General features: G+C 38.0%; 1 protein-coding gene across 5 annotated transcripts in view; it reads left to right on the top strand.

Annotated features, from left to right (window-relative positions):
• Nucleotides 1–16,137, top strand: part of SRPK2 (SRSF protein kinase 2) — a 148,795-nt gene that overhangs the window by 98,101 nt on the left and 34,557 nt on the right. For all 5 annotated transcript variants that reach the window (XM_074869944.1, XM_074869943.1, XM_074869940.1 and 2 more), the window contains 4 exons: nucleotides 6,697–6,805; nucleotides 7,361–7,448; nucleotides 7,695–7,782; nucleotides 13,363–13,469. In XM_074869944.1, the coding sequence (XP_074726045.1) occupies nucleotides 6,697–6,805; nucleotides 7,361–7,448; nucleotides 7,695–7,782; nucleotides 13,363–13,469 (392 nt within the window). The remainder of the gene's footprint in view (nucleotides 1–6,696; nucleotides 6,806–7,360; nucleotides 7,449–7,694; nucleotides 7,783–13,362; nucleotides 13,470–16,137) is intronic.

Here is a 16,137-nt window from a genome sequence, read left to right as displayed (position 1 = left end):
CAAAAAAATAGTCTAAGTTTACAGCCTGCTTATAAGTCACCCGTTTAACTAGAGACTCTGTGACTACAGCAGGTAAGTAGTGAGATCTGTATACTTTTAAAATGAACTACATGTTACACTAAGAATACTTGCAAGTTTCCTGAAAAAATAAAGAGAACTTCTGTATGCTTAAAGGTTCTTCTGAATTCTTCTGGTCTTGAAGCTCTGAACTGATGGAAGTATGTTAAAGAGGGTTCAAGCTTTGGTTCATTTGAATGTTGTACTGTTTGTTTCTGCAAGAACAGTGCTTTTGATGCTCCAGTAGAAGATTTACCTATTTTCTGACCGTAATTTCCTGTAAGTCTGATCAGTACATTTCCTTCCTCATCTTCATCATCTACCTGGACTTGTGTGAAGCATTTGACACTGTCCTGCATGACATCCTTATCTCTAAATTGGAGAGATGTGGATTTGATGGATGGACCACTCAGTGGATAAGGAATTGGCTGGATGGTCACACTCAGAGTTGCATTCAACAGCTTGATGTCAGTGTGGAGGGCAGTGACGAGCGATGTTCCCCAGGGGTCGGTGTTGGGACCAGCGCTGTTTAACATCTTTGCTGGCAACATGGACAGTGGGATTGAGTGCACCCTCAGTAAGTTTGCCGATGACACCAAGCTGTGTGGTGTGGTCAACACGCTGGAGGGAAGGGATGTGCCATCCAGAGGGACCTGGACAGGCTGGAGAGGTGGGACCATGCAAACCTCATGAAGTTCAACAAGGCCAAGTGCAAGGTCCTTCATGTGGGTCAGGGCAATCCCAAGCACAGATACAGGCTGGGCAATGAGTGGATTGAGAGCAGCTCTGTGGAGAAGGACTTGGGGGTATTAGTGGATGAAAAACTGACTATGAGCCAGCAATGTGCGCTCACAGCCCAGAAAGCCAACGGTATCCTGGGCTGCATCAAGAGGAGTGTGGCCCGCAGGCCGAGGGAGGTGATTCTCCTCCTCTACTCCACTCTCATGAGACACCCCCTGCACTGCTGTGTCCAACTCTGGGGCCCCCAACATAAGAAGGACATGGACCTGCTCGAGCGAGTCCAGAGGAGGGACATGAAGATGATCAGGGGACTGGAGCACCTCCCCTATGAGGACAGGCTGAGAGAGTTGGGGTTGTTCAGCCTGAAGAAGAGAAGGCTCCAGGAAGACCTTAGAGCGGCCTTCCAGTACTTAAAGGAGGCTACAGGAAAGATGGGGAGGGGCTCTTTATCAGGGAGTGTAGTGATAGGATGAGGGGTTACAGTTTTTAACTGAAAGAGGGTAGACTTAGGTTAGATATAAGGAAGAAAATCTTTACTGTGAGTGTGATGAGACGACAGTGGAACATGTTGCCCAGAGAAGCTGTGGCTGCCCCTCCCTGGAAGTGTTCAAGGCCAGGTTGGACGGGGCTTTGAGCAACCTGCTCTAGTGGAAGGTGTCCCTGCCCATGGCAGGGGGCTTGGAACCAGATGGTTTTTAACGTCCCTTCCAACCCAAACCATCCTATGATTCTTTTAGTCTACTGGGTTTGAACTGAAGGGAAGGTTACCATAAGAATCTGAATCAAATGGCCAGATTGGGATGATCTGGGGCCATACAGACTTCCTGTTTGTTTATTTTATATTCAGTTGGGGAATAAGTTATTTGGTAACTTACACCAAGGGATGGCTTTTGATGCATTATTTCCATTTTTTTGAGAGGTGTGTTATTAGTTTGAATATGTTTTTCTGTTTGGGGTATTTACAGAGTGGAAGATAAATATTTAGAAATTATCATTTATTACTGGACTGTCTCTTTTCTTCCTAATTTTATCTTCAAAATGGCAATCTCCCAGGATTTTTGAGTGTGGCACAGAGCATACTTCATCTGTTCTCAACCCCAGTCTGAAATTTCATAGAAGGGCAATTCTGATGAGGGAGTATATAGTTAATTTTTTTGATTAATTCAACATTTTACCTGTTGACTGTACTTCCCATTGCCATGGTATTTTTGTTACTAATTTTATTTTTATTTTTTATTTTTAAGGATATGTTACTATGTGCTGGCATCACATCTTCACCGCATTACATGGTGGTTAGTAAATAGTCATAACAGTATTTTTAATCAGGAAATTGGATTAGTTTGAATTAGCAAACTCTTTCACTCTTAGTGAAAGAGACTACTGACAGCCATTGGTGTAAAGCAGACTAACCTCTGTTTCCTGGGGGCTTCCTCCAGGGCCTGTTCAGATCTCTGAAATTACTTCTGTTGGTGTCACTGAATTTACATTAAATGCTTTTCAAATCTTTATTTGTTTAAGGAATGAAAATACCAAAGTCCAACTACATGATTTTTCAAGGGGTACTTAGACAGTGAACCAGTTTTTCTTCTTTTCTGAAAAGCCTTGAAACACTTGGAGATCTTTTTTTTTTTTTTTTTTTCAAGAGCCTGTTGTGTCATGGATGTAATTGGAATTCTTTCCTTCTCTGATCATCTTCTTTGCTCCCTGGAGATGTCTCCCATTCATCCAGTTCACAAAGGGAATAATTCCCTATACAAACATAGAACTAGCCAGCCACAATTACCAATACATTCAGGAGACATTTAGGAATAATGATCTCATTTTTCTGACCCTCTTTCTTGAGTGCATGTAGCTAGCTAGCTAGCTAGCTGTGAGAGACTTTTTTTCTGTGTGCGGCAGTAAATAGCACAACAGGGGTTTTTGTTACATTATCAGCAGTGCCACTTATACATTGTATATTTTCAAATAGCAATATTGTTTTTCCAAAACCACGTAATTCTTCTCAGCCCATTAATTTTGCATAGATGCTTTCTTGTTACTACTATTTAGAAATACTTTCTGTATCATGAAGAACTTAATTATATTCGTCATTGGATGACATAAGCTTTTAAAATGCATTTAACTAAACGTGTTATTACCTGGTTGTCCACAACCTGTACATGAATATGTTGCTGACATGAATAATCAGGGAGTAATGTGTACAGGAACGGTAATAGATTATTTCCAAAACTGTTCCTGTTGTGGCTCTTGGACAATAGAAAGCATCTTGTGAAGTATATAGTCAGAGAATATGCTACCACTGTTGGTATCTGCAACATATGCTGGTGTATTGTTATAATTTATTATGACAGTGCTGTAGGGACCAAAAGAACATGACTTTTACATATACAGTATTGTTATTCTTGCAATACATAGATTTTACTAAAATAATTTACCGACCCCCAGTTTATTAACTTGACTTTGGTGTGTTTGACTGATTTCCTCTGCAGGGTGTTCTCTTTCCTGTCTGTGATGAACATCCCAAGTTTTTGATTATTTTTCAACCTTTGAAGCACAAGTATGCCAAAAGCTATCTGCAGAGAGGCAGTTTACTTAAACTGTTCTTTGAAACATATCTTTACCTGTATTTAAATTCTTCATCATTGAGTGTTATGCTGTTAACATGTTAAAAAAGCAAATATTTTGTTTAGCGCAAAAAAGTTACTTCTAGACATTGTTTTATATACTCGAAGGCCCACTTACACCCTTCTGGCAGTGCAAAAAGCTGCATGAATTGTGTTTTCATATACATCTGAAGCCATGTAACTGTTAAGGAATTATTTAATGGGACTAGATACTTAGGAAGATTGTAAAATGTTCCAGAAATATTTGTATAGTTGAATTTCAAAATCTGTTTGCAAACCATGGAGAGGTGTTAAAACTAGATGTTAAATACTTTTCAGTTTTTCTAATTTTATCTGTTTCCAGAGGAATAGTGATTATACAGAGAATAATATTTCATACTTCTCACTGTTTTAATGCAATGATACATGCAGGACAAAACTCAAATTGGAAGAAATGTTAGAGTGATAGAGAATTACGTGGAAATGTTTTATGTAATTCTTGCTGCCAGGTCAGCAGACTTGATTCATTTCGCAAATGCAAACCTTTTCAGTAATGGAAAGGTAGAATTGCTGTATGTTCTCTTAACCTTCCACTCACATCTGTCACTTCATCATCCTAGATAGAGTTTTATGGAAAGAATTTACCAAAGAGTAATATTTTTTTTTTTGTTTTAAATCAGTCAATAGCTGTCTTAAAATATGATTATATTTATTCAGATTGAAAAATATTTTAATCAGCTGTTACTGCAAGGATGGTTAAATAGACAAATCAAAATTTAGTTTTGTTTTTAATGTTTCTATCAGTATGGATTTGTATATGTGAGTTTATTTCAGCTTCATTATTATAGAAAACTTGCGAATAGACTTGGGTTTCGTATGTGGCTGATACTGTTTCTTTTTGCAAATGAAGTGGACAGCGTAATAGTCAACACTTAGTAAATCCATGTCCCTCCTCCTTTCTTGGACTCTAAATCCAGTCGGGTGTTCCAAATGTGATCTGTTTTTTGTTTGGAAAGTAAGGAATTCCCACTTGGCAGTGTTGCACATTCTTACTGAGGTTGACACAATTCAGCAGTGGAAATGAAAGTATCCTTTTAGGTTGCTAGGTGAGTTGTCCTGGCAGTTTTTCATGAACATTTCCTTCCCAGTGATGGAGGGGAGGTGGGTGGTCTTCCCCCAAGGGGGACTCCTGGTACTTAGTCCTAGGCTGGGTCTGTATGTCTTGGTCTTCCTGTAATGTCCTGTGCTGCTCCTGAACTAGGGCCTTCTTTTTCCTTTGCTCTTTTTTAACTGAAAATACTGGTGTCTGTATACCTAATGTTTCGTGAAATGCAATATTGTGTGTGATAGTAAGTATACAGGTCTCATGGGTTAAAAGTTTAAAGGTTGTTCTCGTATCTGGGTCTTCATAGATTTGTGCAAATTTTCATGGAAAAGATGAAACTTCAACACTTTACTGCTAGGCTGGGGGATCTGAGACTGCGCTCTGTGTGTTCGTCCATCCTACCTGTACATATCAGACTAATTTGTGTGCCTGGTGAACACACTTGACCCTCTGTGGAGGTATAATGTGGGAGGCAGGTGGGCAGGGAGGTGCGTGAAGTCAGCACTGTATGTAGCTGAGACTTGCGTTGCCCATCTGAAGTTGTTTGTTGCTGTCAGTTGGTTCAGACCCGCCCCTGCCGAGACGAATACTTGTGATTGCTGCTTCCCTGATGCTCTGGCTCAAGCTGTTTGAGTCTCTGCCAGCGGTATTCTGTGCGGGAGTCTGGGCAGCTGCAGCCATGTCGGATGGGTCAGCTTTTGGTTGAGGCTGAGCAAACCAGCAAGTGTCTGCTGAGCCTGAAGTTACACCTTAACATACAAATATCGAAGCTGTGTGTGCTTTAGAGTTTCAGTTTAGACATACCAACATATAAAGTAATACATTATTTAAGCATTATTGTTCTGTTGAATATGTAATCTTTGTAGTTCTATCATACAGTTGTGTTAAATTTATTAATCTGCTCTGGAAGCATTTGAGAAAAGGTCACAAATAGACTCTTGAACTTCTGTTAAGGCAAAAGATGTTATTAGCAAAGAAAGGACATGAACATATCCAGATTTGATGTTGCTGTTGCACAGATAAAAGGCGATAAGAGAGAAGACCCTGTTTTAAATCCAAGGAATTAAGTGATAAGTTCACATTGTTGTCTTAACTGGGCACCAGTTCTAACAAGATTTTCAGGGGGTTTCAAAACAAATATGGTAGTTTAGAGAAAGTAGTCTGAGGTTTTCCTAATTTTAAGTGCAATAGTCAGTAACTGAGGAGCCTGCCAAAGGACGGTGGGGCGTGACATTGTGAAGGACCGTAAATAGCTGTGGAAGTGATTCCTTGACAACTGCTCACAGTCTGCTGCTGGTGAGGTTCTGGAGGGTTGCATGGTGCAGCTTTATTATTTGTTTGCAATTTAGGCAAAGTTGTGGATGTTATTATTAGTGTGTTAAGGTCTGAATAATAATCTTGTATGATCACTGTCTTCCCTGTGCTTGACTGGGAGGAAGAATGCCTCTTAAAATACGAAGGAAATAAAAAGCTTCATTACACCTCCTCACACTGCCTAGAAACCTGAGCTCCAGCCTACTCTCTCCTGTTGGCCTTTCTGCCTAATGGGGCTTTTGGGGACCTGTGTAGTGGTGTAAGTTAGGACTGCAGACTTCGGTAATTAAAGAGCAGTTCAGACAAAGCCTGTATCTGCCTTCTCTCTCTCCTTCCTCACTGCAAAAACCTCAGACATGAGAAAAATGCATTGGCGCTATGGGTCTGGAGCCAAGCAGAAGAGCATCAATAAAGTCTACATTGTTCTTAACATTTTCTCAGGAAGTATTTTATTGCCTTTATTAGTAGAAAGCAAATGGGAATTAAAACAATCTCTGTTGAAATTCTGCAATCATCTAAAATATGTTGACTGAGAAGCTTCAAATATGGTAAAGAAATAATGTAGATCTTTCCTGTACTCTCTGTGAAGTGGAAGATAAGCCTGAGGAAATAGAGAACAGATGGTAATATTACCACAAATAAAAGTCATAAGAGAGAAGGATGAATAAACTCTACAGTAGTTACAGGACACGAGTTTTTCCCCTCCAGGCCAAGTAGGGCAGAATTTTTAATATGAGTAAAATTTTCTTTAGATTTCCTATTTATAGTACAGGACAATTTGAAGAGGAAAATTTATACTGCAAGAATTACTTGAAAACCTGGGAATTATTGTTGGTTTTCTGAATATTCTTTTTCTACTCATTTTTTTCATGAAAGGAGGCTATCATCCAGTGAAAATTGGTGATCTTTTCAATGGCCGATATCACGTTATTAGAAAGTTAGGATGGGGACACTTCTCTACAGTCTGGCTATGCTGGGATATGCAGTAAGAAAACTATTTATTTCCATTTACTTTTTTCTTAATATGTTACTTTATTTTGTTTGCAGTAATTTTTGTTTTACATGCATGATAAAGTTATGTAAATGTTTGCTATCTTTTTATGCAGAGAAATGCCTGCAGTCTTATTTTGCTCTTGGTTAAACATGAAGTTTATAAAAGCTCTCAGAAATAAGTGTAATTCTATTTTCTTTGACAGATTAGCTTTACTTACTGAATTCGCACGTTGTCTTGGATGTGCAAGAATAAGCTAATGTTTTTATTTCTGTTGTATCCTTAATGAAAAAATGTAATTGTACCTTGATTGAATGATAAAACATGTAACCAAATTCCTCTTTTGAAGACATAAGCATCAAGGAGACAAAATATTCAATAAATTAGACTGTTAACAGAACTTTGTAAAAGTTGGTTTTAAGTGTAATTTCAGTGTTGTCTCTCAGAATACATTAGGCTATGAAATATTCTATTTAAAATTTCCCAACCTCTGAAGTATTTTTGTTTTGGCTCAGAGCACCTGTTGAGAATGTTTTTGGTTTTTTCAAGGGGGAAAAGGTTTGTTGCAATGAAAGTTGTAAAAAGTGCCCAGCATTATACAGAGACAGCCTTGGATGAAATAAAGTTGCTCAAATGTGTAAGTATCACTCATGCAATACCGTGCTCAATAACAATAATAGTAGTAATAATGAATTAAAAAAATGTATCTGAATATTGGTTTTAAACTTTTTTGTATTTATTTTTTCTGAATAGCTGGTTTATTATGTGTTTCCATGATTTCTGAAGTTCCAAAATATTATTTAACTTCATGTCGAAAGCTAAGTAATTAGTGTTTTAAACTGAATATTTTCCTAAAATGGCAGTGTTTACGTTCTTGGTTTAGGTTCGTGAAAGTGACCCTAATGATCCCAACAAGGATATGGTTGTACAGCTAATTGATGACTTCAAAATTTCTGGAATGAATGGAATTCGTATCCTTTTGAAAACATGGCATCTTCATTTAAGATGATCTACTGAGATAAGTAAGCATTTAGTTCTGGCTTTTTTCTAGTTAGTCTTACTTTAACTATGTAATGTAGAAACACCAAAATATACGTAGATGCAAAGAGTATCCAGTGTGTAATGCACTCACTGGAGTGAAAGTAACTTAGCTTTTCTAAACACAAAGCAAAATAGAAAAAAAAGAATCCCATGAGTCCTGTCATGGTCTGCTAGAACTAGATAGTTTACTTAAAAGCTAGAGTTTTACTGAAAAGACTTGTAATAACTGAGGCTTACAGGAAATATGTTTTGCTCTAGACAAGTAAAGAGAAAGAAAGTATCAGTGTCAGGAAGAAACTGATTTCTGTTTTTTGTAGGAAGTGTGAGGGCATGGAGGCTCCTCTCTTGTTTAGGAGATCTTCTTTTGACCAGGTGTTAACCTCTTTTTTGGCAAAGATTAAAGCTTTACCTTCAAATGCTTCCTTTAAAAAAAAGAAGGAAAAAGAAGGGAGAGACACAAAGTAAAATATGACTGCATATTGTTCTTAGGGAAAATTTTGGGGCTATGAATAGATTTGATTTTAGAGTTGAGCTCAAGTGAGTTATCCTTGCTAATTATATTAGATATTTTAGCAGCTTATCATATTACTGAGCTTTCATTTACTGTTACAGATGGTATTTATGTGTATGTTTGTTGTGTCTTGGAGTCCTCGTAACAGACCTCATTGTTCATGGTGTCATACTACCGGACAAAGAGACGTTTCCTGCTCTAGAGAGCTTAACATTAAGTTGATTTTGGTGATGTGCCTTCAGTCGATCAGGTTATGATGCTCTTCACCAACTCTTGTCCTTTAGGAGAGGAATCTAGGAGGTGACTGTAGGTAAAGCTGAATGCCCACTAGAAAGCATCCTTTCAGGGAGAAATGTGCAAGCAGTTTTCACCCCATCCATCTCTATCTTGACATCAGTTACGAAGCCTTTGGAGTTGTGAGAAGTGAGAATGAGACGGTGGGGACAAGTATTCTCAGTTACAGAATGGCATCTTAACTGCTTTCGCTTTGTCCCATTTTGATTTGTTTCCTGATTACTTCAGTGGTCAGCTACCATGGTAGAAACCTGCTTAAATGTAGGTGAAGTTAGTATAGTCTGCTTTTTTTCCTAGGTTTTATCATCAAATTGAAATGAATCAAAGTAAACCATGCAATTGCCAGTAGTAATTTCAACCTGAATATAAATGGTTTGTGATCAAGGAAATTGCTTAACACAGTGAGGCAAAGAACCCTGGTTAGGGTTTCTTGGTGCTGCTGTTGTGCTACAAAAAATAGGTTTTAATTTATGAGCTGAGATGCTTATTAAGAAGTATTTTATATATATCTCTATTGTCTGTCTGTGTTCACAAAAAAAATAATGCAACCAAAGCACTTCAGGTCTTCGGCTGACAGCTGCACAATGGAAGAATAATTAAAGTTTTTTTAGAAATCAGAAATTTTGACTTACTGTTTTCATTGTAAAACACTAGTATGAAATAGGGAATAAGAAAATGCATTCATAACTTTACATAGAAATAACTCCTCTCTTTAACAGAGCCATTTCCCAATAACGTTCTTAAATTATTGCTAGGATTTGCATGTATGTACACATCTGTATTAAAGGTGAGAGCCATTTCTAAGTGTGAAGAGTAAATTTTGTTGGCGATAATACTTTGAAAGCATATCCAAACTTTTATCTTTTTGAAATGTAGCACTTAAATTAACAAAGCCAAGAGAGACCACGTACTAGTGAAAAATAGGGCTTCAGATGGCTTTGTGATAGCAAACTAAAACTGGACAGCTGATATTGATCTATTCTATTTCAGTTTTACCTTCATGTTGAAAACTCTGGCAGGACAGAAGTTATTTTATGTGGAAGGCAAATGTTCCTGCCTTACTGAGAAGTACATTTTTTCGGAAAGGCACAGTAGACAGGATGGGGTGATACAGGACTCAAATTTAAATTACAGCCGTAAGTCTGTCAAAGTCCTAATCACCAGTGGAAATATGATATCAAGTATCTTACGCTTTGAGTTTTCTTTTGAACAGCTTGTGCATTGTGAGTTGCATTGGTTATTTGAACAGTGGTTGGTTGCGTATATTATTTGATCAACTCTTTTTTATCTTCTAGGGAAAATAATCTTTGGTGCAGGTTCTTTTGGGAGGGAGCAGGTAACTGATTTTAACACTTTGCTGCTATTTGTTTCTAAGATGCCGTATTAGTGCTATGTTAGTGTTACTGAGTTGAACAGGTTGAGAGAAATACAGTAATTCGAGAGTTTTTCCATGCTCTGCTGTTTCCAGCTTCCTTTGGGCAAGTCACTAAATATCTGTTCCTTGACTGTAAATTAAAACAACATATGCTTCATAGAGGCTTGATTATTGGTTATGGAATACATTTAAAAGTTAAAGTAAGACAGAAGAGAGGTGGGTGAATTCTTTGGATGGCTAATATCACAAAATGTCATGGAGCTTCCAAACAGGGAAACTTGTCAGGAACAGTGTAGCACAGAGCTGGGAATGTGCAGAGCCATTGGCCTGCACGGTATGTCTGAAAACAGTCATCTTTCTCCTAGGAGCTGTAATAAATGTTTATATGCAGAGGGATTTTACCAATGTGTGTTATACTGCACTAGACTGATAATTTTTTAACTACTTGTACATTTAAAAAATATTGCAATTATGATTTTTTCAGGAAATAACAGAATTCCCAAACTGGGGCACTCTGGTGTTTTCAGTAAGTGTAGATTATGTTTGTCTGCACTGGCTATTTATTAGAGCCTTAATAAATGTTTATTTGAGTGTAGCATTTTTTTAATAAAAGTTTTAGATAATTATGTAATGAAACAAGTGTTTGGAGAGGCAAGTGAAAAAATAAGGAAACATTCTCAAAACAATCAGACATTATAATAATTGTAATAAATTTATCAGACATTATAATAATTGTAATAAATTTATCTCCAAAGAACACACAGCATGAATTAAATGCTGTAGAGCCTAAATGCTACCAATCCAGAAGCAACTGAGATACATCCAGAAGTGTTCTGTGTTGGTACCAGAGCTTTATTTAATTTAGCTTAACTAGTCTTTAAACCCTCATCAGAGTTCTAAATGCTCCTATAATATGTGTTTGTAGATAGATAGATAGTTACAGGTAGGATTTTAGTCAAGAAAGGACAGTTTTAAATATTTATCCTGTCAGCTGATTAATGTTATGTTTGCTCTCGCTTTTGCTGCTCTGCTCAGTTCGCCCCTTTCAGACTCTCCCCAAACTGCTTTGAAGAGCATTTCATAAGAGGCATGTCTGCTGTGTGGGCTTCAGGTTTATTTTTGCTGGAGGACTTTTTGGACATACTCACTTGTCAGGTGTTGGTGCTGTGGGAAGATCCTAGGGCTTGCCGGGCTGGTTTTCTAATAGTTAATGCACAGCTTTTCTCAAACTCTTTGTTTGGGGCAGTCTGGCTTACATAAGTTAATGTTTTTCAGGTCGGGATAGAACATCAGACAACAGTCACATTTTTGCATTCCTACTCCAAACACTGAGCTTCCTGTATGTCTTCTTCCCATCCCGGTTGCCTCCCCAGTACCGACCATGCCTTGGGTTTGTCTGAGTCCTCCCAGCAAAACATTACAATCTTTTTTTCAAATAGATGTAATTTCTTTTTCTTGTGGCCCTCCCTCTCTTTGTCTGCTTCTGCTGTTCCTCCTTGCATCTTCCTTTGCAGTGCTCTCCCCTGGCCTCTCAGCTATTCACTTCCCTGCACTCCTTTTTCTTCTGGTTACTGGCAAGGCCTAGCACTTCTGTAGGTAAAAAGAATGGCAGGAACGTACATTGGAGAGTCTGCAGCAGCAGTGGTCTGAAGGACTGTGGGCGGGTGTCCTAAATTTCATTTCTGAATGCTGCAGTGTCTTGCCTTTCTGAAATCTGTGTTGCTGTAACATTGCAACTTCACTGCGTGGGCTAAGTTAATAAACCGCGCAGAGCTAATGTGCTCTACTCATCCTTTTTGGTGGCCGTGTCCTTTACTAGTGACTTCAGTCCGTTGAATGCTTGTGTGGTAAAGTAACCAAGACTGTTTTCTCTTCTGAATGGAACAGAGTTTAATAATACTCTGAGTAGACTTGATTGATATGGTTGGGAAATGACTGTCTAGTGTAGGAATTAAGGAACATGAAGTGAGATGAACAGGTAGCAGCAATCAAAATACTACAGTTCTTCCCAAGTGCTTTGACCAGTCTTGAGATCTTTTAACTGTGGTCTGACTCCAGCATAGGGGTTGTAGACTTTAAAACCTCAATTAGCTTTATGCATATAGGTAGGTACTTGAGAAGAATGTAAATGATAGACTGATAGACAAGGTAAGTCTCATTTTGACACAAGTTAAGACAGTGAGTCTAAGATCATTGCCAAGACTAGTTAATAAAACTTAGAGAAGTTGGGTAAGATTTCTTCCCGAACAGTGTAGTTCCCTATGAATGGTCTATGAGATACAGTCTAATTTCATCCATTGAGATTTTCCTGCAGTATTTGTCAATTTGTTCATTTTCTGTTATTTGTATTACGTTATTCTTTGCAAGTATCATGTAGTTAAGATTTTAACATTCTTTCTGATTTCTGGGGACATTAAGGTCATTCCCAGCTCATGTCTGAGGATTTACTCAGTATAGCCAAATTGTATAATTTCTTGCCAGAATGTTGTGGATGATAAAACCTAGAATTAGCTTGAATATCTTGAATATTTTCTCAATAGAAAGATAACTTATCCAGGTATATTAAGTGTAGGATCTCTAACTTAGAAAGCCCTTGAACCACAAATCACTGCAAGTTCCTATGTCTTGTTTTTTCCTAAAACTCTTCCGTGATCATCTACTATTGGCCTCTGTTGGTGGCCAATAGTAGATGCTGGGTGAAATTAAATGTTTTGGCATTGTGTTTTTTGCGTGTTGCTTCTGAGTTCCACATTTTCTTTGTTCCTGAGTTCTTTGGTGGTTGCCATTATTCTCTTCAGTTAAAACTGTAGGTGGTAAGAGATCCATTCTCTTACTACTTCAGTCTTTGTTGTCAAGTGACTCAATTAAGCCTAATCAAAAAGATGTTTAGTATGGTTCATTTTCTAAAACACTGTTGTTGCAGACTTTTATTGTTAAAACCTTCTATTCATATCATTTAAAATTTATTAGAAACTAGAGGTAATAGGCCAAAACAGTACTTTTAACTATTTCAAAGAAAATAAAAATGAATTAGTTATTTTTTACAATTACCTATTTCATTGTTCGCCCTAATGCTATTGTTAACATATAGAAATAACTGACAAGATTTGCATAATTAAAATGTTTTATTTTAAAATGTTTAATTTGTTCTACATTTGGGCACTGTAGTACCAAATGCACTACCAAAGCATATACCATGTTCTGCTCATTTTAGGGGGAACTGTTTTTCCTCTAAACAAGATGGTGATTGCTTTAACCAGTATGCAAACAAACATTTGTGTCAATCTCATCAACAACTTTATTTGGAAATTATCCTTAATTAAATCCCAGATGTTTGTATGGTCTTCGAAGTACTTGGACATCATCTCCTAAAATGGATAATCAAGTCCAATTATCAAGGCCTTCCCATCCGTTGTGTAAAAAGTATAATTCGACAGGTAAGATTTGTTAATGTTTTAATTAGGTTTTTCCACCATTGTTAACAGTTTGAAGGTTAAAATGATGATATTTCAACTGAACTCTTACAATGAGTATCTAAGATAAGATAACTTTATTGGTAATCCTAGGGGGGTTTGCAAGAGCATGTTTCTAGATAGCCTGCATTTCTGCATGCTGGGTTTTTGGGGTTTGTTTTGTTGGTTTTTTTTTAAATCAAGATTTTCCACTGATGAAGTTGAGTTTCTTGAGCTGCTTTGGAAAATAAAAAGTTGAAGCAAGGAGTCTTTTTTGTAGATGTAAGGATGTTCATAATTGCAGTTTTGGTTGACACATGATGCTTATTAATAAGATCTTATGGAAAATGAAACATTGGAACGGTAGGAAATAATATATTATTATTATAAAACTGAATGAAAACTGTATCTCTGAAATAGGAAAAAACTGTTCTTGAGAAATTGTTGTCTATCTAAGTTTTTGTAGAGTCAGAGGGTTAACAAAAAGAAACAGTTCAGAACATTTCACTGAGACACGTTCTTTCAAAATATGTTCTTTTGCTATACTATGAAAATCAGACTGCTGAGAGGTGATCTTAAGGAGAAATAGGGTCTCAGCAAGGAAAAATCATGTGTATATCTCTGATTTTTGTATATACTATTGATCTATGTGCAGTTAATACCTACAAACAGCATATGAAGTATTTTGGCACTTAGGTAACTTGTGTTGCCTTTCATCAACATTACGTCTATTTTATTAATAAGCTATCTGTTAAAGTAGTTACTTTCTTTGTAATTATAATTGTATATCAACTGGTGAATATCAACCTATCAGCTCTATAATCAGAATTAGCTAAATAACCTGATTGATGCAGTTGCCAGTATACAGATGAAATTTTAGGTCCATGAATTTCTATACAACTGTGTGGCTCAGATACTAGAAATAAGGTGCTGTAGTAATGCAGTGTTCCAGTCAAAGTGAGCTGCCTGCTAAGAAATAGGAACGTGTGTATTTATATTATACGTGCATATTAATACTCATTGTTTTCAGTAAATGTTGTCAATTTTTTGTTTGGAATGTTTTCATTTTCATTGCACTGTTGTCCTGGAGTTTGGCCAAAACCTGAGAAATTACAATGTAATTTCTTGATACACCAGGTTGAGCAGTAAAACCAGGTGTAGGAATCCCTTGCTGCAGTTTACTCTTAGCTCAGTTCCACTGCCTATTTGTAGAAACAGGCTGTAAGCCGGACCACTGAATGGATCCAAGCTGAAAACAACCCCTTTTTGGAAGGAAGGTGAGAACTTCTGAACCCAGCTTCACAGCCAGCAGGCTCCTGTAACCTAGCAGAGGAGGACTTTCAGGTGGGATCTTCAGGGACGGTGACCACAGTCCAGTGACAAGTGGGGTCAGCAAGGACCAGGGCCTGAAGGACAGAATTGTGGGGGAGCCTCTCAGTGCTTTCTCTGATTGTCATGGCTGGGGGACCCGACTCAAGTGTCATATGCAGATGTGTACAGCATGGGGAGCAAAGGGCAGGAATTGGAGCACAAAGGTGTGGTGGGATAGCTCAGATGCCTGGAAAGCAGCAGTAGCCTGATAAAAGCACTTTAGAAAGGATGGCCAGGGAAGAGGAGTTGAGCTTAAATCATAGAATGGTTTGCTGTATCAAAGAATCATAGAATCTTTGCTGTAGAATGGGTCAGGGTCAGAGGGGAGACCATCATGATATGTATCTGCTGCAGGGTGCCAATTTCAGAAGTAGATGAGAAGCACCTCCTTTAGACAACTGTAATAAACTGGTTCTTACGGGGGACTTTTAACCACATTGATATCTGCTGTGGTGGGGCATATGCAGTCAAGGAAATTTCTGGAGCGTGTTGATGACAGTTTCTGAGCACGGGGTGAGCTGTGTCTCAGCAAGGAGACAAGTTGGAGATGCACCTTGCTGTACTGGTTATGAATAAGGAAGAACTAGTTGAAAATGTGAAGATTGGTGGCAGGCTTGGCATGAGGGGTCCTGGTAGACAAGCTGAACGTGAGTCAGTGGTGAGCTCCTGTGATGATGAAAGGTAACCATGTTGTAGGCCCCATGAGCGAGAGTGTAGGCAGCAGAATGAGGTCTGTGTTTTAGTACTTTGGGACTCTGTACAGTTTTGGGCTCCAAATGTGAGACATTGGCTTACTGAAGTGAGTCCAGTGAAAGGCCACAAAGACGAGGGAGCTGCAGCATATGATGTATGAAAGGTCTTGGGAGAACTGATTTGTTTGATTTTTTGGAAGAAAATGCTAATAAAAGGAGAAACTTCTGATCTCTTCAGCACAGATAGAGAAAATGGAGCCAGAATTCTCTTGTTGATACATAGAGATAGGACAAGAAGCAATGTATGTGAGTTACAAAAAAAAATTCTGGTTGCATATTAGGAAGACTTTTTTTTTAGTGAGGGTGGTCAGGCACTGGAACAGGTTGTCTACAGTGTGTTACATGGTGTTACCCAGTCTGCATCTTAGGAGATAGTCAGAAATTAACTGGATAAAGGCTCTGAGCAGGCTGGTCTGATTTTGAAGTTAAGATACAACTTTGAAGCTGGTATGACTTACTGTCATGGTTTGAGCTCAGAGGGCAACCGAGCACCACGCAGCTGCTCATTCCCCCCTTACCCCTCATGACTG

This window comes from Strix uralensis, chromosome 5 (genome assembly GCF_047716275.1).
Source record: "Strix uralensis isolate ZFMK-TIS-50842 chromosome 5, bStrUra1, whole genome shotgun sequence".
Lineage (NCBI taxonomy): Eukaryota > Metazoa > Chordata > Aves > Strigiformes > Strigidae > Strix > Strix uralensis.
The sequence above is the reverse complement of the archived record's forward strand: the minus strand, read 5'-3'. Positions and strand labels throughout refer to the sequence as shown.